General features: G+C 42.0%; 1 protein-coding gene across 3 annotated transcripts in view; it reads right to left on the bottom strand.

The window, feature by feature from the left end:
* LOC120030445 (Kv channel-interacting protein 4-like) overlaps positions 1–21,058 on the bottom strand; it is a 186,697-nt gene that overhangs the window by 12,667 nt on the left and 152,972 nt on the right. For all 3 annotated transcript variants that reach the window (XM_038975850.1, XM_038975849.1, XM_038975848.1), the window contains exon 2: positions 5,023–5,147. In XM_038975850.1, the coding sequence (XP_038831778.1) occupies positions 5,023–5,147 (125 nt within the window). The remainder of the gene's footprint in view (positions 1–5,022; positions 5,148–21,058) is intronic.

The following is a 21,058-nucleotide window of genomic DNA, read 5'->3' as shown; positions in this document are numbered from 1 at the left end:
CTTTGCTGCATGAGTTGCTTTTCATGGCGAACATGCATCTAAAATGGTTAAGAGATACATTTAGACGAGAGGGTTTGGATAAAGGCAGCGAAGACAGGTCAAGTGGGCAAGCCTGCTGAAAGAGACAACTAAAATATTTTCTATCGATTCCATCAAAAAGCTATGCTCAAGAACCTGCAAAAAACTGCCAACTTCACTTTAGGCTCTTCTTCCATCTTTAAGTTTTTATTTCAAATCTATAAAAACAGCGTTTTGAAACGGAGTAGGACATTACCCTGTGCACTTCCCTATTACATTTCAGGAGGTGAGGTCTAGTTCATTTCTCTCCCGGGGACATATCTTCTGGGGAAATCTCATGGGGACACTTGTATTTCAGACTTTGATTCTCAGAGGTGTGCTACACTGTGTCCCTTGCTGCTTCTTATTTGTTGTTTAATAAACCCATTTTAATATCCTGTCAGGAGTAGCTGAGGTAAAGAAGTCCCTGAACTGAAAAGCAGGCTAGGAAACAAAGTTTGAACTAAGTCGGTCACAGGTTTTTATTTTGGCTGTTTCGTGACATGATTCGGTGAAAAGTGAAGTGTAAGGGAGCTGTGAAGGGTGTTGTGGGGTTAACCTCTGACCTCTCTGTGAATTGTCTTACTTGTGATAGAGAGTACTAGGTAAACACTGATTATACTGTCTACGTAAGCATGATCTATTCCTGGCTTTGAAAGTACTGTGGTGGAAATTCTTGGTCACACTTTGAGGTCACTAATAAATACAGCATATTTTACAAATGCATAATCATGGATATTACAGTAATTCTAATGTACCTCGGATATTTGGTCATTTGAAAATGCCATTCAATGAAAGTGCAATTTCAATGAGGGTTTTGCATAGTCATGATACTGTACCACAGGTCATCTGAGGCCATGGTCATTATTGTGGACACAGCACAGTGATTACAAACATGTTTCTATCAAATGCAAAACCAAACCCTCTCACACATTATATCATTTTGTTACCACACATTTCGAGAGATGTACAACAGAGAGAGTACTAGAGAGCTGAATCAACTTCAAACCTATTCCTTTTATACCTAAACAAATCAAGGTTTCTGCTGTACAGACACAAAGTTGGACATAGACAATTTTTCTTTGTTGTTCTGCAAAGCTACTGCTAATTAAAACTTTTGTGTTCTTGTCAACCCCCCCACTTTTTGTTCACGCTGCATGAGGCAATAGAGGAATTGCACTGAGAATGGTTACAGTACGTCGAGATATTATACCGCTTTCCTTATTTCACCTCTATTGTCTGCTAGTCAAAATACTGTATGTTTGTGATTCTTGCAGAGTGGAAATGCAGTGTGTTCACACCATCCTTGAAACCCCAGGGACTGTTGGGGAGATTACAGATGTCAACGCTAATAGTACATAGCGACTAAATGTGAAAGTAATGAAGAATGGCTGGGTTCCAAACCAAATAATGTCCTCCTCCTTTCCTTTATACAATGCAAAAATCCCCAGTTGCCCATTATTTTGGATACCACGGCTAGAAGAGATCTCACTGACCTTGAAAGAGGGGTCTCAAAGGAGCATAGGGAGTTTAAAGAGTGTGTGTCTCAGTCACCAGATCTCAACCCAATTGAACTATCAACACACACCTCGCCATACTAAAAACTGAAAGCACGAACCACCGCATTTAACCATGGAAAGGTGACTGGGAATAGGGCCGAATACAAACAGTGTAGTTATTCCCTCCGCAAGGCAATCAAACAAGTGAAATGAGTATAGAGAAAAAGTGTAGTCGCAAATCAACGGCTCAGACACAAGGCATATGTAGGCGTACACATCACGGACAAACTGAAATGGTCCACCCACACAGACAGTGTGGTGAAGAAGGCGCAACACTGCATTTCCACTCTGCAAGACTTCATACAATGCATTCGGAAAGTATTCAGACCCCTAGACTTTTTCCACATTTTGTTACGTTAGCCTTATTCTAAAATGGATGAAATAAAATATCCTCAACCTACAAACAATACCCCACAATGACAAGTTCTTAGAAATGTTTGCGCACTTGTTAAAAATAAAAAATAGATACCTTATTTACATAACTATTCAGACCCTTTGTTATGAGAATCGAAATTGAGATTGAAATTTGCCAATCGAAATTGGCAAACTACCTGCCTTCCAGGACACCTACAGCACCCAATGTCACAGGAAGGTCAAAAAGATCATCAAGGACAACAACCATCTGAGCCACTGCATGTTCACTCCGCTACCATCCAGAAGGTGAGGTCAGTACAGGTGCATCAGAGCTGGGACCCAGAGACTGAAAAACAGCGTCTATCTCAAGGCCATCAGACTGTTAAACAGCCATCACTAACACAGAGATGCTGCTGCCTACATACATACTTGAAATCATTGGCCACTTTAATAATGTTTACATATTTTGCATTACTCATCTCATATGTATATACTGTATTTTATACCATCTATTTCATTTTGCCTATGTCATTGCCATTTTGCTGTTGCTGTCATTGCTCATCCATATATATTTATATGTATATATTCTTATTCCATTCCTTTACTTAGATGTGTGTGTATTAGGTAGTTGTTGTGGAATTGTTAGATTACATGTTAGATATTTCGGCACTGTAGGAACTAGAAGCACAAGCATTTTGCTACACTTGCAATAACATCTGCTAACCACGTGTATGTGACCAATAACATTTTATTTGAGTAGGGAGAATCTTGAGCGGCGCTCAACAAAACATGGTATTTCTTGTGGAAGAATGGTGTCGCATCTAGAGCTCCAGACACTTGTAAAATCTATGCCAATGCGCATTGAAGCTGTTCTGGTGGCTCATAGTGACCCAACGCCCTACTAAGACACTTTATGTTGGTGTTTTCTTTATTTTGGCAGTACATAGTCAGCAGCATTCACATTCACAGTTTGAACGGGTCCGAGGTGACTCAATGTATCTGTATTAATTTGATAAACTTGTGAGATGAACTCATCCATGACAACAAAATCATAACTGTAATTTGTGGAATGCAAAAACCAGCCGCATGTGAAATTCGTTCCAATGACTCATCCCGGCAAGATTGGAAAGAAAATGTATGGGGAAAATAAGGTTATTGACAGAGGTTTGAACAGTGGCATCTCCACTGATGGAATTGAAAGTGTCACAATCTGAGATGGCAATCTTCTGCCCCATGCCGATGCCCTGGCTCTGAATTCCTGAGTAGCGCCGAAGAGTTTGTCAGACGTGATGACATCTAGGTTGCAATTACCAGGAGTCTGGCATTCAAAAAGACGATATTCTACCACCCGTGGACACTCACCCTGGAGCCATTTGATTCGCACCCAAGTCTGAGACGTCAAAGACACAGAGCCAAATTGCTCGTAATGGAGACTGTGCCAGACATTTGTCTGGCTAGTTTTAAATATTGCCTTTATTCTGCCCTTGTCACTGGGTTAGTGTGAACCATAGATCAGGTATTTGATTAGCACAAAGGCCGGCTGATGGCGATATTGAGTCGTTTCATCCAAAGGGAATATATACATATGGCTAAACACTCGTGTCTCCCGAGTGTTATATATTTATATTTAATGCAGTTAATATTATATTTAACTGCATACTATATTTAATGCAGTTAAGAGGTTCGAGTTATAGCCTCGTTAATGGACACAAGCAAATAAACGGCTGTGAGTTTTCCAAGTGTGACACACTGTCCTTATTGGAAAGGTACCCAACTACAGTAGCTGCCCGACTTTATAGTGATGGGTCTAGCTTCTGCTGAGAGAGGCCACTATTATTGAACATGCAAGACCAAAAGCCACCAAGGTACTCAGCAAAACGACGTTGCCATGAGCAGCACCGCAGATATTGAAATGAGCGAGATGCAATACATTCTCTCACACAGTATCTGCGCATGTGCACGGGTTCCCTTCAGGCTGTTACATAGTGGTAGTCACGGCACCAAACCACCGGAGAAGTTGATCCTCGCGCTTCAACAGCCTTAGTTGTTGCAGAAATGTACCCACTATACCGTTAACTTTCTGCATCTACGTCATATCGCTGAGCCTACCTTTAAAACCCTGGTCTTGGTTAAAGAGGAGATAAAACAAAAAGCTCTAGAGGTAGGAAAGCAGAAGGGGTCTAAAAAACCTTTTGATGGGAGATCTCATTGGGGAAAGGAGTCAGGGAGATTACAGGGTGCCAATTAACAGCCGCCTCACTCATTAGACAACTTATCAACCCCTATTTCCAGTCTCCTGTGGTGAAGGGCTAATGGGTAGAGTTGACCTCCGTGCCTCCCAGGGTCTCGGGTTAGGGTCCATGGGGGCCAGGGCCACTCAGGATGCAGGTATCATAGGCCGTGGCTCCCCTCTTCCATTTGTCACCAGACAATTTGGGTCAAATTCATTCTGGGTCATCTCATTACGGTTCACAACAGAGGTGACGATTTCAATTGTATACATACCTCTCTAAGGATCTTTGTGTGACCTGATTGTACGTTAGTCATAAACTAGAATGGAATATATTCTACGTATGACCTAATTGTTCCTTGAGTACTCTAGAATATTCTCGAGTGAGACATCTTCCAACTGTGATTACACTTGTGCCATTTGACAGAAGATCACACATAACATTTTTTGGTCCATTAAACCTATTGAATACTTTCAATGCCCCCCCTACAATTCCTTAGACAGAGTTGAAATGCCATGAACCCAAGGTCAGGGGACAAGTTTCCCCCTGCACTAACAAGAGCTCAATAAGGCATACGAAATGAAGTTCAATAGGTCAGGTCATCTTTAGAAAGGAAAAACAAGTGTAGCAAGTAGACTAAACATCTACAAAGTAGACTAAACATCTACACACCTGGCCATAGTAGGAAAAAATAAATAAATAGCTATCTAAGAATGGAGACGTGAATTCGACTGGATGGAGGAGACCTTAGCGGAGAGACAAAAAAGACAATGCACGTTCTTTCAATGGCTTTGGATGCGTGGTGAAACTGGGCCACTTACGTTCTTGAAGCCTCGGTAGAGGATCTGCAGCTCCTTGCGGTTGAAGCGGGTCAAAGCCTCCAGTTGCTCCAGACCCTCGGGGCGATGGCGGACGGCCGACAGCTCCAACTCATCTTCCACGCTGTCTGGAGAGGAGGAAGAAGGAATCTGACTCATTCAGAACAATTCAACACAATTGGCTGCATTTCACCGATAAAAGAAAAGTGTGTCCTGTCCTACTTCAGTAAGTTTTGCAGTGCCACACGGCGTTCTGGAGCCCACAAAGGTCTCACAGCACTGACTCGCCCTCTTAGAACAGAGATTAGCAGTGTAGTTTACACTAGCCACGTTAAACAAAGCATTTATACGAAACAATAATGCACTACCATATGCTAGTTTGTGTTAAAGCAGCAAGGTTAATGGCGTTAATGATATGAATGTCAAACACATTCTAAACATGATAATTCTGGATCCTTAAGTAAGCACAGCACTGCAGCTATTGTGAAACCAGTTACTTCACAGGCTATTGTTAGATAATTGTAGGCATAGCATACCATTACCATAGCAGCACCATAGTGAGCCAAAGGAGTCTATAGCCACTTTGAAATGTTTGATTATTATGGGAGGAGCAAATGAGGATACGAATAAGTATTGGAACCAGCCCACCTGTCGCTGTTATCTGATATGATCATTTTTATCACCCATGTTGCTAATGCAATCCCATTGAAATGCCATTCACGCAAAGGCCACTGTAATGTCTTAAAGGCCTACAGCCAGGTGAATCTCAGCCACAGTCTCAAGAGGGGTAGAATATAGGCTAGTAGTGTACGTTCATTGTCAGTTTAGCCATACCCACTTGATGATCCCTACAATTTGATGTTATTTGATATTAAGGTTAAGGTTAAGCTTCCAAAGCCAACCAATCGAGGAAGATCTTTTCACATCCTTGCTTGGTCCCTCAACTACAAAATCAGGCAAAACCCCCAAACGCTTGGCGGTGTCCCGATCTCTCCTCATGAAATATCACAGCAGAGGTAATTAGCGTTATCGAAACCCAGGAACAAGGGCCCTCTGGCAGGGAGCCTCCTCGAGATGGGGGCCGTTGAACTCGGAGAGGCGCTTTAATGGGCCTGTAATGATGGCAGCCGCCGTCTCGGGCCTGTCAATGCCAGCGGTTGTCCTCAGAGCCGAGCACTTGAAAAGTCTCTCTTGCACACACTCACCTGAGGTATGCCAGCGTCTCGCCACCCCTCATTAGCCCTGAGAGGAGTCTTGTGGACGGTGGCCAAAATGCTACGTCTCTTCTCAGTATTGGATTAACCTGCCGAAGAGCTGGTGTGTATGTGTGTCTACAAGCATCAATAGGATAGGGAAGACACTCTCATAGCTCATATGCTGCCAATTTCAGAGTTTCCCTTTGATGTTGGTGAAAACCCTATGCTCCCAGTCCAAAAGAATACAGTATCTTGTGATCTGGTTTATTATGCTAATGACAAGGTGCTCGTCGTCCTCAGATTGCTATAATCAAATCCTGCCATCCCTCACACTTTCATTCACACTGTCAAGTCAATTAATCACACACAAAGGCCATGGTGAGTCTGTCCAGTCCACTGAGAGTGTTGGCACCACACGGTGAGGTAAGAAACTGCGTGACGGTGATTCTTCAATAGAGCTATGGAGTCTGACTCTACAGTGAGCTGGTTGGATGATGAATGGGAGACACACAGGAACACACAGACAGTGACAATCAGACAACCCAGATTAACGATTCACCCGTTTCTACTGACTCAGTTATGATATAGTCATAGGGTTTCAATTCATGTTTGTGTTATTTAATAGACAAAGTACAATAAACAGGTGGGTTGTATCAGACTTAGCTTAACACTTCGCCTTCAGTGTCTAACCCAGTTCATTGACATCTTCCATATTGGCATTTGCATGTCTTTTCCCATGCATCTTATTTCTCATGACATTAAGGAGCTCACTCAGTGAAGTTTCAAATTGATTTGAAAAGGGAGGGATTAGACTTTGATATTAGGTCCCACATTTTGTGTAGAATCTAAAGTAAGGATTAGGTCTCTAAAAATGTTTCCTTGGTGGTGCCTCTGGCCAGTGGCCAGCCACATAAGGACACCAGAGAACAGACTGGAGAAGCAGTGACTGCTGGCCTGAGGTTCCTTTCAAAAACCTCACTGACTGTTCTACAACACCACAGAGTAAAGGGTGGGAGGTAGGATAATATTTAGGAGGAAAGAGAGGTAAAGGGGGGAAAGAAAGAAAAAGAGTGTGAGAGAGAAAGATGTTCTGAGAGAGAGAAAGATGTTCTGGGAGAGAGAAAGTCACTTGCTTTGGCTACTGGCAGATGACTTTTTGACGGCGGAGCACGGTAAGAGCTTCATTAGTCGAGCTTTGACGCCGCGCCTGTTGCCGTTCTGAGGGTAGACATAACCTAGGACAAACAGCATGGTGAGTGAAACAGTTACCCTGACAACCGACGGCTGCTGTGCATGCTGGGAGACTGAAACAGAATGGAGAGTGCAAGCTGTGGAGATGAGTTACTGTCACAAACGGCTCTCAAGACAACACTGGACGGGAGTGCATTTACGTGCCATGTGTAAACATTCAGAGTCAGCACATACAGTGGGGCAAAAAAAGTATTTAGTCAGCATGCAAGTGCTATGCAAGTTCTCCCACTTAAAAAGATGAGAGAGGCCTGTAATTTTCATCATAGGTACACTTCAACTATGACAGACAAAATGAGAAAAAAAATCCAGAAAATCACATTGTAGGATTTTTAATGAATTTATTTGCAAATTATGGTGGAAAATAAGAATTTGGTCACCTACAAACAAGCAAGATTTCTGGCTCTCACAGACCTGTAACTTCTTCTTTAAGAGGCTCTTCTGTCCTCCACTCATTACCTGTATTAATGGCACTTGTTTGAACTTGTTATCAGTATAAAAGACACCTGTCCACAACCTCAAACAGTCACACTCCAAACTCCACTATGGCCAAGACCAAAGAGCTGTCAAAGGACACCAGAAACAAAATTGTAGACCTGCACCAGGCTGGGAAGACTGAATCTGCAATAGGTAAGCAGCTTGGTTTGAAGAAATCAACTGTGGGAGCAATTATTAGGAAATGGAAGACATACAAGACCACTGATAATCTCCCTCGATCTGGGGCTCCACGCAAGATCTCACCCCGTGGGGTCAAAATGATCACAAGAACGGTGAGCAAAAATCCCAGAACCACACGGGGGGACCTAGTGAATGACCTGCAGAGAGCTGGGACCAAAGTAACAAAGCCTACCATCAGTAACACACTACGCCGCCAGGGACTCAAATCCTGCAGTGCCAGACGTGTCCCCCTGCTTAAGCCAGTACATGTCCAGGCCCGTCTGAAGTTTGCTAGAGAGCATTTGGATGATCCAGAAGAAGATTGGGAGAATGTCATATGGTCAGATGAAACCAAAATGTAACTTTTTGGTAAAAACTCAACTCGTCGTGTTTGGAGGACAAAGAATGCTGAGTTGCATCCAAAGAACACCATACCTACTGTGAAGCATGGGGGTGGAAACATCATGCTTTGGGGCTGTTTTTCTGCAAAGGGACCAGGACGACTGATCCGTGTAAAGGAAAGAATGAATGGGGCCATGTATCGTGAGATTTTGAGTGAAAACCTTCTTCCATCAGCAAGGGCATTGAAGATGAAACGTGGCTGGGTCTTTCAGCATGACAATGATCCCAAACACACCGCCCGGGCAACGAAGGAGTGGCTTCGTAAGAAGCATTTCAAGGTCCTGGAGTGGCCTAGCCAGTCTCCAGATCTCAACCCCATAGAAAATCTTTGGAGGGAGTTGAAAGTCCGTGTTGCCCAGCAACAGCCCCAAAACATCACTGCTCTAGAGGAGATCTGCATGGAGGAATGGGCCAAAATACCAGCAACAGTGTGTGAAAACCTTGTGAAGACTTACAGAAAACGTTTGACCTCTGTTATTGCCAACAAAGGGTATATAACAAAGTATTGAAATTGTTATTGACCAAATACTTATTTTCCACCATAATTTGCAAATAAATTCATTAAAAATCCTACAATGTGATTTTCAGGATTTTTTTTCTTCTCATTTTGTCTGTCATAGTTGAAGTGTACCTATGATGAAAATTACAGGCCTCTCTCAGCACAATTGGTGGCTGACTAAATACTTTTTTGCCCCACTGTATATTCCTCAAAGGAAAATGAAGCATCTCAAATCTGGGCACAAATTATCAAAGTGCATGCATCTCATGTCAATTCAGTGTGCAGATGCAGCCTATAAGACCTTGTTTAAGCAGCTTGGGCTCACAATAATTCAGTCAAGTATTGAAAAATACTGCAATGCAGTAACTTTGCTATTACAACACTGGTACATCAAAGAATCTATCCACTTCAGTATGGCAATATTGTATATTTTTTCATTTTTAACTGTATTTATTTAACTAGGTATTTCCTCACTGTAAATCAGCTCCAGAGTTTTATGTTTACTGTATTTATATTACATAATCTGTGTATTGACTTCTGTCTGTATTCTGTTTGCACGTTGTCATTTGCTGGCAGTAGAGATTCAACCCGTATCAGTCATTTTGATCTCCTATTGCAACGTCTGCTCCATGGAAACCAGTCAGTATGTTACATGACTTATTAATATACTGTAGTATTGTGGCACTAAGTCATCACTGTAAGAGTGGCTTTGAATACAATCTGTAGCACATGACCTCAGGTTGGACTTCAAATCTCTAAACTTTTTACACACACAGTCAAGCGTATCGCTTCACAAAACACACAGGGGTCCATATTGTACTTGCTACTGTGAGCAATATTATACATGACTGACAAATGGGTAATGTTGCACGTAATCCACTCTCGCAACAGCATCGTGTGTCAACACAATTTCTACCCACTCAAGGGGATCCACATGCTCAATCTTTATGATCGCTTTATGATCGCTATCTACTTAGTGTTCTAATGGTGCCCCGCACTCAACATGAACGTCTTTAAATAACACGTTTAAGAGTCCTCTCTTACAAGCACTAAAGTTGTTTCTACCCTCTTGCCAGAGGCAGTGCTGAAAAATGTAGTCCAAGGCTTTAAGGTAAGCGTAGGCATGAGACAAGCTCTCAAATGACGTCGTTCACCACTCACTTCCAACACTTGTAATTCCAAGACAGCTTTGACGTTAGGTATAAAGAATAACAGCGGTGTTGCGTGTTTGTGAGGAACACACAGTGAGGACTCAGACACTGACAGCCTGTAGATGGGAAATCTATAGTGGCGAAAGAGGCTTCACTTCATTTGGGACTTGTTCAGTAGGGGGCTACATTTAGCAGGTTGCAGATCGAAATACACTATGTAGAGCTTATAATGGTCAAACACAGCAGTATGTGTGAATTATGACATACAATGTATAGTTAGATTCTAGAATATACAGTGCATTCGGAAAGTATTCAGACCCCTTCCCTTTTTACACATGTTGTTACATTACAGCGTTATTCTAAAATGAATGCCAAAAATTAATCTCAATCTATACACAATACCCCATAACGAGGCGAAAACAGGTTTTTGGAAATTTTTGCAAATGTATTAAAAATAAAAAAACAGAAATACCATATTTACATATGTATTCAGACCCTTTGCCATGAGACTCGAAATTGAGCCCAGGTGCATCCTGTTTCCATTGATCATCCTTGAGATGTTTCTACAACTTGATTGGAGTCCACCTGTGATAAATTCAATTGATTGGACATGATTTGAAAAAGGCACACAACTGTCTGTGTAAGGTCCCTCAGTTGACAGTGCATATCAGAGCAAAATCAAGCCATGAGGTCGAAGGAATTAACCTTAGAGCAAGGAGACAGGATTGTGTCGAGGCACAGATCTGGGGAAGGGTACTAAAACACTTCTGCAGCATTGAAGATCCCCAAGAACACAGTGGCCTCCATCATTATTAAATGGAAGAAGTTTGGAACCACCAAGACTCTTCCTAGAGCTGGCCACCTGGCCAAACTGAGCAATCTGAGGAAAAGGGCCTTGGTCAGGGAGGTGACCAAGAACCCGATGGTCACTCTGACAGAGCTCTAGAGTTCCTTTGTGGAGATGGGAGAACCTTCCAGAAGCACAACCATCTCCGCAGCACTCCAACAATCAGGCCTTTATGGTAGAGTGGCAAGATGGAAGCCACTCCTCAGTAAAAGGCACGACAGCCCTCTTGGATTTTGAAAAAAGGCACCTAAAGAACTCTCAGACCATGAGAAACAAAATTCTCTGGTCTGATGAAACCAAGATTGAACTCTTTGGCCTGAATGCCAAGCTTCACATCTGGAGGAAACCTGGCATCATCGCTACGATGAAGCATGGTGGTGGCAGCATCATGCTGTGGAGATGTTTTTCTGCGGCAGGGACTGGGAGACGAGGGAAAGATGAACGGAGCAAAGTACAGAGAGATCCTTGATGAAAGCTTGCTTCTTCAAAGTAGCCACCTTTTGCCTTGATGACAGCCTTGGACACTCTTGGAATTATCTCATCCAGCTTCACCTGGAATGCTTTTCCAACAGTCTTGAAGGCACACTTAACCAGCATGGCTACCACAGCATTCTGCAGCGATACACCATCCCATCTGGTTTGGGCTTAGTGGAACTATCATTTGTTTTTCAACAGGACAATGACCCAACATAACTCCAGGCAGTGTAAGGGCTATTTTACCAAGGAGAGTGATGGAGTGCTGCATCAGATGACCTGGCCTCCACAATCACCCGACCTCAACTAAGATGGTTTGGGATGAGTTGGACCGCAGAGTGAAGGAAAAGCAGCCAACAAGTGTTCAGCATATGTGGGAACTCCTTCAAGAATGTTGGAAAAGCATTCCAGGTAAAGCTGGTTGAGAGAATTCCAAGAGTGTGCAAAGCTGTCATCAAGGCAAAGGGCGGCTATTTGAAGAATCTCAAACATTAAATATATTTAGATTTGTTTAACACTTTTTGATTCCTACATGATTCCATATGTGTTATTTCATAGTTTTGATGTCTTCACTATTATTCTACCATGTAGAAAATAGTAAAAATAAAGAAAAACCCTGGAATGAGTAGGTGTGTCCAAACTTTTGACTGGTACTGTATGTTTTTTATATTTAACAAATGTGCAACATTTTTGCTTTTTCATTATAGGGTATTGTGTGTAGATTGATTAGGGGAAAATCTAATTGTATCAATTCTAGAATAAGGCTGTAACGTAACAAAATGTTGAAAAAGTCCAGGGGTCTGAATACTTTCTGAATGCACTGTAAATATAGAAGCTGATTAATGACATTAATCTGGTTCGTTCTTCGAGACAATATCCATCCAGGCCAATAACTGTGAGCTATGTCGCAGACAATCTCGCAGACACAATTGCCTCCTCCTCTAGCATGATGTCAGACAATTTTATTGACCATACGGTCAGATGTCTTGCGTTTGTCATCCATTCTTGTTACCACACTGACACACACCCTTCTGCTGACTGGCAAGGAGAAGTCTGTGCGTCCTCGCTAAAGACAAAGCGTGTTGGCAGTTCTTTGGAGAGCAGACATTTATGTGGAATGATTAAGGTAGTGCAGTGACAAGCCTTTAGTAGCTCGGTGTTTCAACTAGAAATGTTTTAAGCAGTGGTGGCAAGGGTAGGGGGGTGCATTGCTACTAGTGTTAGCACAATGACATGCTAGCTGTTCTCATAGACTTCCAGTCATTGAGCCATGACGATCCATTTAAAAGTGCGTCTAGGCAGAAATATATATATACTGCATATACAACGTGCTAAATTAATCTAGGGGAAACACTGAGTAGCTCCACCAAGAGCTAAAGAGAATAAGTAAAGGAAGTAATGTGACTAGTGTGGCCAGTATTGACGACATTCAAAGATAAGGTTTTTGTCTGAAGTGAATGCGCTTATACGAACATATAATTGCATGTTTTGTTATTTTCTGGAGCTGTGCAGTAAGGGAATAAGTGTCTGACTTGAGAAATGGCAGACAACAGTGGAATTAATGTAGGGTCTGAGTGACGCGGCCCTTAATCAAGGAGGAAAAGAGCATGCAGCCAGTGTGTCTGGAGGAATACATGCCCTTTGTTCCTTTATTGACTAAATGGATGCGATATGTAATATGTAGGGGACAGCTTTGACTACGAGTTGGCAGGGGTCACAGTGACTGCTTCCTTACCACTGCTCCAGTGGATTGTCGTGCCAAGTTCGTAGTGTGACACAGTATTAATGATACGCAAAGGTCGAGTGTTGTTGTCCTAACCAAGACACTGTTGTAATATGGACAAACTGGGGACCCAGCATTTAAAATCATAACGCAGCATAAAAACACAACATGCACACTGCTGTCATTTCATACTTTTGCCTTCTGTGAAAAAGTGAACAAAACCTGGAACAGGTAGTTAACAAATAGATTGACACAGTGTTACAGGAATGGTAGGTTGTTAAGTGCAAAGCTCATCAAACTGTTGGAGCATTTTACTTTGAACCAGTCTCTCATCAATAAAGTGGTTGTCTTAAATATTTTGCCCTAGAGGCAAAATGAGGAAGGAGTTCCGATCCCGTCAAGGGTTATAGGAAAGGCAATAAATGCCCCAGCAAAACAATTACCAGGGGATGCTATTACTTTGCGGCCTGACAAACACAAAGTATGCAGTTATGCTAAAAGAAAAAAGGATGCCAGAATAGTGCTATTCCCTACAGACTGACTTCAGACACATCAAATCCCAACTGCTCAATTTCAGAAAAGTATGACATTCACAAGAGTCATTTATCCTACAGTAGAGCTAATGGTTACAATTACACTCACTGTCATCAATATGATATATGGCCTGAAATACATGGTTTAATTATTTGATAGATTAATAGTATGTATAAACTCAATTGCCTTTGTTTCAGTAGACAAATAGTTAGACATAGTTGCGAATACTTATAATCAATTCATAGTTATATAGCATTTTTCTGCTGAAACAAACAATTTGATGATTTCTGCTGCTGTGCTTGTGTAGGTCCTATTGTTTTGTTAAAAGGTGAAGGGTGGGGTTACCATAGTTCTGAGGGGCCACGTGCTGACGTTATTCAGTACACATACAATTCATTATTTTGCTGACTGAAAGTTCCCGCACATACAGTAGATTATCTTATAAAGTATCAGCAGTTTATTTTTGCAGTTCATTTCTTACATTTAAGCAGACCATGTATTTTCCCTCAGATGACTTACAAGCTGAGATGCAGTATACCAAAAGCATGACAAAGTCCAGATCAGGGAATCGTCCTGAACCTTTCCACGATGAACAGTATTCTGGGTGAATGTCCTATTATCAGAACAGACAAAGTATCATGAAGAGGAAACATAATTCACTTCCAGCTTTTCAATCTTATCCCTCATGTAAAGCTCTGATCTTCTCATGACTTGCATCAAACCTCATAGATTAGCCTCCCCTAACAACATCCCTTACAAATATCCCCCAATAGTCCAATATTACTGGATCATCAAACAGAGATAAACCTCAGTTAGGCCTTACAGTGCTCTGTTCAGAAAGCCTTTGTTTCTCATGCCTGTCAAGGTCTTACCCTGGCATGAGTTAGCGTCAGATCCCAGACATTATGTTCGCTCTGTGGCGTCAGGAAGCAGGGATAAAAATAACAGGCCACCACTCAGAGGACCTACAACTTATCATCCGGCGACACACCTGCTAGTGTTACAGGCAATCACACTCGTGTGTCATAAGATCCTTTTCGTAGGTCTGTGGATCCCTTAACCGTGCCTGGAATGTCGTTCCATTACGGTAGATGACAGGTTCACCGTAATTACCGTAACCCGTGTTGACCTGAGGATATCCAGGCCTTGTTTGGTGATAATGCGGTCCGGTCGTTAACCAGAGGAAAGGAAAGGAAACTCCTCTTGGGTGACGAGAAACCCAGTTGAATAATTGAGTAGAGTCATTAACAGGTGACCATACTATACCATATAGTGTCCACTCCAAACACGGAGGTAACATTAGCTAGCTGCTGGGAGGATGTCATGTCATTTGACAAGTGGAGGCATTTTTTCCCCCATATCGTTTTTCGTTGGCTACAGCTAGAGATGCGGGTGCTATTTGGTTAGCTAGCAAGAAATGTGAATAACTTTGCTAGGTAGCTATGCTGAACTTGAACAACTTATCCACAGTTAGCATATATCTTAGTTGTCAAACAAATTAATTTAGAATTGATAAAATGGACGGGCAGGCAGGCAAGTACCCACTCAGTTGACATAATGTGGGTTGGGACAAGCATGCATTGGCAGGCAAGTTGCAGAAAGGCGAGCAGGCTACTATTCCCCATTGTATATCAGTGCAATTATGACGGCCAACTACAAGCTGAAAAAGTTTGAGGGTTTATCTACTGTTCCCTCGTTAGACTTTAGCTCATCTCACTCTGGCTAACATTAGTTGTTGATTTTGTTGTTGTTGATGTGCATAGGCAACTGAGGGAGAGAGCCTACCTCCATGGTTCTTTGATCAATAGGATTGTAAAGTTCCCAAAGGTAAGAGGACCCATGGTATTTACATATTTACAGAAATCCATTCAGGTGCATTTTGTGGCTTTTGATTAATGCTTTCTAATGATCTGAAGTCGTGCTGTTGCTACTGCCTGTAAACACACAGTCCAGTTCAAAGTGAATGATGGCAGGCCCATGTGGCAAATGGTTTATTTGCATATAGGCCGACTGTAGCTCTGATTGGCTATGGCACACCGGTCTGTGTAAAGTACAGTCCTATGCAAGACAGGTGTTTTTATTAGTATTTATTTACTGCAGTGTCTATTAATTGTCCAAACACACAGCCGCTTTCCCACTCTATATTGCTATAATATTTTCACAAATGCCTTACTCCACGTCAGGGGTTCCCACATTTTTTTTCTCTCAGGCCCATCTACCAGCATTGGGGAACATCCCGGCGCACCATGTCTATTTCTATGGGCACTGTTCATGAAACAAACTGTTCACACACTTGTTGGTTTAGACTTAGAGAATATTTTGTCATGAGCTGCAGATACATTTTTGCAGGTTTAAAGCTCATTATCTTACAACTCTATACATTTTGTCATGTCTAATGTGTATTAATGTGATATGAGTGACTCTAGCATTACAACAACAAAGACATCGATAGGCTAACAAAACTTAGCTAAAGAAAAGTTTGCTGACGTGGGCTGGTTGATCTGGACATTTCTGACAAGTTATAAATAGCTCTCTAAGGTTTGCAATGACTGACATGACAAGAGGAAACTGATGATGTACTAGCCAATTTCAAAATTGCACCTTGTGCATTATACTGTTACAACTTTAAGTCCTTACCGATGACAAGCATTCCCATAACATAATTTAGCCACCACCATGCTTGAAAATATGAAGAGTGGTACTCAGTTAGCACCAAACATAAATCTTTGTATTCAGGACATACATTTATTTTCGTTGCCAAATTTTTAACTGTTTTATTTTAGTGCCTTATGCCTTCCTTTTTTTCACCCTGTCATTTAGGTTAGTATTGTGGAGTAACTACAATGTTGTTGATACATCCTCAGTTTTCTGCCATCACAGCTATTAAACTCTGAAAATGTTTTAAAGTCACCATTGGCCTCACGGTGAAATCCCTGAACGGTTTCCTTCCTCTACGGCAACTGAGTTAGGAAGAACACCTGTATCTTCGTAGTGAATGGGTGCATTGATACACCATCCAAAGTGTCATTAATAACTGCACCATGCACAAAGGGATATTCATTGTCTGCCTTTTTAGGTGCCCTTCTTTGCAAGGCATTGGAAAACATCCCTTGTCTTTGTGGTCCTTTTGTTATATTAAAAAATAATGTTAAACACTATTAATGCACACAGAGTAAGTCCATGCAACTTATTTTTTGACTTACGCACATTTTTACGACTGAACTTATTTAAACTTGCCATAACAAAGTGGTTGAATAGTTAACTCAAGACATTTCAGCTTTTCATTATTAATTCATTTGTAAAAAATTCTAAAAACAGAATTCTACTTTGACATTATGGGGTATTGTGTGTAGACCAGTAACAACATCTAAATTGTATGTATTTTAAATTCAGGCTGTAACAACAAAATGTGGAAAAAGTCGAGAGGTGTGAATACTTTCTGAAGCCACTGTACATGAAGAGAACAAACGGTCATAGGGCTAACACGATTGGAACGGCAGGTCAGTATCAGTTCTTTCTCCTTCCTGGTTGCTTGTGCACTAAGAGTGAAAAGGAAGCCTGGTCGGGACAAACCATGTGTTGTGATCTCACGACATACGACACACCACAGCACACTCTGGTTGACACACTGAATCCTGAGCCAAACTCTAAACTGATCTTATCTCCACCTCAACCATCTCCTTATTTAGTCTCCATTGGGACCTGGCAAGACAACAGAAGACCGAAGCAAGAGTCTTGTATTCACAGTAGGCAAAGCAACATTCTTCCATTGTCCATTTCTAAGGAAATGTATAAAAGTGTATTGAAAAGTCACTCCACATGTCAGTGGTGCGATATGTGACAAATTTCAATGAGTGTGAAAGTGTTCTATGGGCATTGAACATGTCAGGATGGCCAACATCACAACAGTCTGGGGAAGGTTATTGCCAGAGAGCGTTATTGGACCCGCAGTCGCAAGGTATTGATGTACGGTACCAGTCAAAAATTTGGACACAGCTACTCATTCAAGGATTTTTCTATATTTTTACTATTTTTCTAAATTATAGAATAATACAAGACATAAAAACTATTAAATAACACATATGGAATCATGTAGTAAACAAAACACTTTTAAACAAATCAAAATATGATTTATATTTGAGATTCTTCAAAGTAGCCACCCTTTGCCTTGATGACAGCTTTGCACTCTCTTGGCATTCTCTCAACCAGCTTCATGAGGTAGTCACCTGGAATGCATTACAATTAACAGGTGTGCCTTGTTAAATGTTAATTTGTGGAATTTCCTTCTTAATGCGTTTGAGCCAATCAGTTGTGTTGTGACAAGGTAGGGGTGGTATACAGAAGATAGCCCTATTTGGTAAAAGACCAAGTCCATATTATGGCAAGAACATCTCAAATAAGCAAAGAGAAGCGACAGTCCATCATTACTTTGAGACATGGAGGTCAGTCAATGTGGAAAATGTCAAGAACTTTGAAAGTTTCTTCAAGTGCAGTCGCAAAAACCATCAAGCGCTATGATGAAACTGGCTCTCATGAGGACTGCCACAGGAAAGGAAGACCCAAAGTTACCTCTTCTGCAGAGGATAAGTTCATTAGAGTTACCAGCCTCAGAAATTGCAGCCCAAATAAATGCTTCACAGAGTTCAAGTAACAGACACATCTCAACATCAACTGTTCAGAGGAGATTGCGTGAATCAGGCCTTCATGGTCAAATTGCTGCAAAGAAACCACTACTAAAGGACACCAATAATAAGAATAGACTTGCTTGGGCCAAGAAACACAAGCAGTGGACATTAGATCAGTGGAAATCTATCCTTTTGTCTGATGAGTCCAAATTGTTATTTTTGGTTCCAACCGCAGTGTCTTTGTGGGAGTAGGTGAGTGGATGATCTCCGCATGTGTGGTTCCCACAGTGAAGCATGAAGAAGGAGGTGTGATAGTGTCACCAGCAGAGCACCGTCTGATTTATTTATTTAGAATTCAAGGCACACTTAACCAGCATGGCTACCACAGCATTTTGCAGCGATACGCAATGCCATCTGGTTCGCGCTAAGCGGAGCCATCATTTGTTTTTCAACAGGACAATGATCCAACACACCCCCAGGCTGTGTAAGGGCTATTTCACCAAGAAGGAGAGTGATGAGTGCTGCATCAGATGACCTGGCCTCCACAATCATCCGACCTCAAACCAATTGAGATGGTTTGGGATGAGTTGGACCGCAGAGTGAAGGAAAAGCAGCCAACAAGTGCTCAGTATATGTGGGAACTCCTTCAAGACTGCTGGAAAGGCATTCCAGGTGAAGCTGGTTGAGAGAATTCCAAGAGTATGCAGAGCTGTCATCAAGGCAAAGGGTGGCTACTTCGAAGAATCTCACATTTAAAATATATTTTGATTTGTTTAACACCCTGCAATGAGTAGGTGTGTCCAAACTTTTGACTGGTACTATATATGCATATATATGCATGTGTGACAGGGAGAACAATGTAACCCAAGTGAGAATGCAGGACGTACTATGGATTTCAAATTGCAACCCAAGTTCCAATATTGGCGGGAGCATATTTTCTTTAATTCTGCTTTCCAGGAGGCAGTCAGTAGGTGTCTGCTATAACACCAATCAATCCACATGTTCTTTCGGAGTTGAAATGAGGATGAACAGACTATTCCTTAGCAGATGGTAATGAACTGGAATTACACAGCAAGAGACAGAGTATGAATGCAAACGGGAGAGTCCTGCAGTCTGGGCAATGGTAGATTTAAAAGGTTTTGGTTCAGTCCTGTGGAAGAGGTTGACCTGCTCTCCTGCCATTTTACCGACATCACTGGTGCACCTTCTTTTCCCAGCACATTCCTGAGATTTTGGAAAGCCGGATCTGATCGCCCCCAGATTGACAGTTAGTACAGCAGTTCTGGCGGCTTCATAATTAGCCACTCAGAAGCACATCTGCTCATGTTTGGGGATGAGCCTCACTAACTTTCCACTTTTTTTCCCTCCAGAATTTGAAAAGAGGCAAAATCATGTCAGGTAAGGCTTAGCTAATAATATCAAAATGATGGTGATTAGGCACGAAGCCAGATCTGGTGGAGAGGCTTGAAATGATTTTAACCCACATAGGCGCCAGGGGAAGTAGTGTTCAACTGTTGCACCCATAAATATTTCAACCACCTGCCTCGCAGTCAGATGGAGAAATGGTGCTGGTGAGCCCCAAGGGGATGGAGATCTGTCTTTCAGACTGACAGACAACTGAAGCTTTGGTTGGTGAGGTTTCGCGTTTGAAATTTGATACAATCCTCTGGCACCAGAATAACATTTCTGTTCATGTCCATCTGCCAAAGTTCAACAAATGCCTCATCATTACAATCTGTGACGCGAAAGTGGACACACCTTCACTTATAACCTGGCCCAAGCACATTTTAGAGTCAAGACTATGAAGCTAGTTTCCAAATGTGATTATAAAGCAGCAACATCCAGGTACGGTCAGAGACAGAAATGTGTACACCCACCACAGGCAACACGTGCCATAATTTCTTATCAGGGAATATCAGAGCGCTGCGGTCAAAGGTGCTGCTCAACGAAGCAGGTGAGCGCAAACATAAACACGGACCTTGTGCCTTCAAGACCCCAAGCTGTTTTATCTGATGAGGCAAGAGGCATTAGTCTCTTTGCTGAGTAGCAGACAGCAACAATTCACACATATATACAATGAGACCCCTTTCCTTATTGAATGTTGGAGCAGCACATACTGTATAAGGCCATAGACAGCTTAGTTGAGGCATGCCAAACTGACGACTCAAAAGGAGGCATTTGCTTTTACAGGCAGTGGAAAGGGGGAAATCTATTTGCCATTGTCTCCACTGTCAACCTGAATATTGTCCTTTTTAAAGTCTAGCTTTTTGGAGACAGTGCCAGAAAAAAGCCACGTCCAATGACAACCACTGGATCTTGTGTACAAGATGGCTGTGTGTGTGTGTGTGTTTGTGTGCAATGTTGGCATTCCAAGGTCTAGTTTGTAGGAAGGGGGTGCGACCAAGTCGCACCTGTGGTGCCCTAGGGCTGTATTCCGATAGTCCGCCTGAGTTTACGTTTCCTGAGGAGTAATAGATTCCCCTTGGCCCTTTCACCGCCACAAATATTTGCAAATGATCCAACACAAATACTAGACCACAGCCTGACACCAGAATACAATACAACCACTGCCAAACAATGGACAGCCGTCAAATTACTTCTCTGCATCGGTGTTGTGTCTGATGTACAAAGTCGATTGAGGATGATACTTTCGACCACACTCTTGACTACCTAATGGGGAAGG

The sequence above is a fragment of the Salvelinus namaycush genome, chromosome 36 (assembly GCF_016432855.1).
Source record: "Salvelinus namaycush isolate Seneca chromosome 36, SaNama_1.0, whole genome shotgun sequence".
In the NCBI taxonomy this organism is placed as follows: Eukaryota; Metazoa; Chordata; class Actinopteri; order Salmoniformes; family Salmonidae; genus Salvelinus; species Salvelinus namaycush.
Note: the sequence above shows the minus strand (reverse complement) of the source record. Positions and strands in the feature narration are given on the sequence as shown.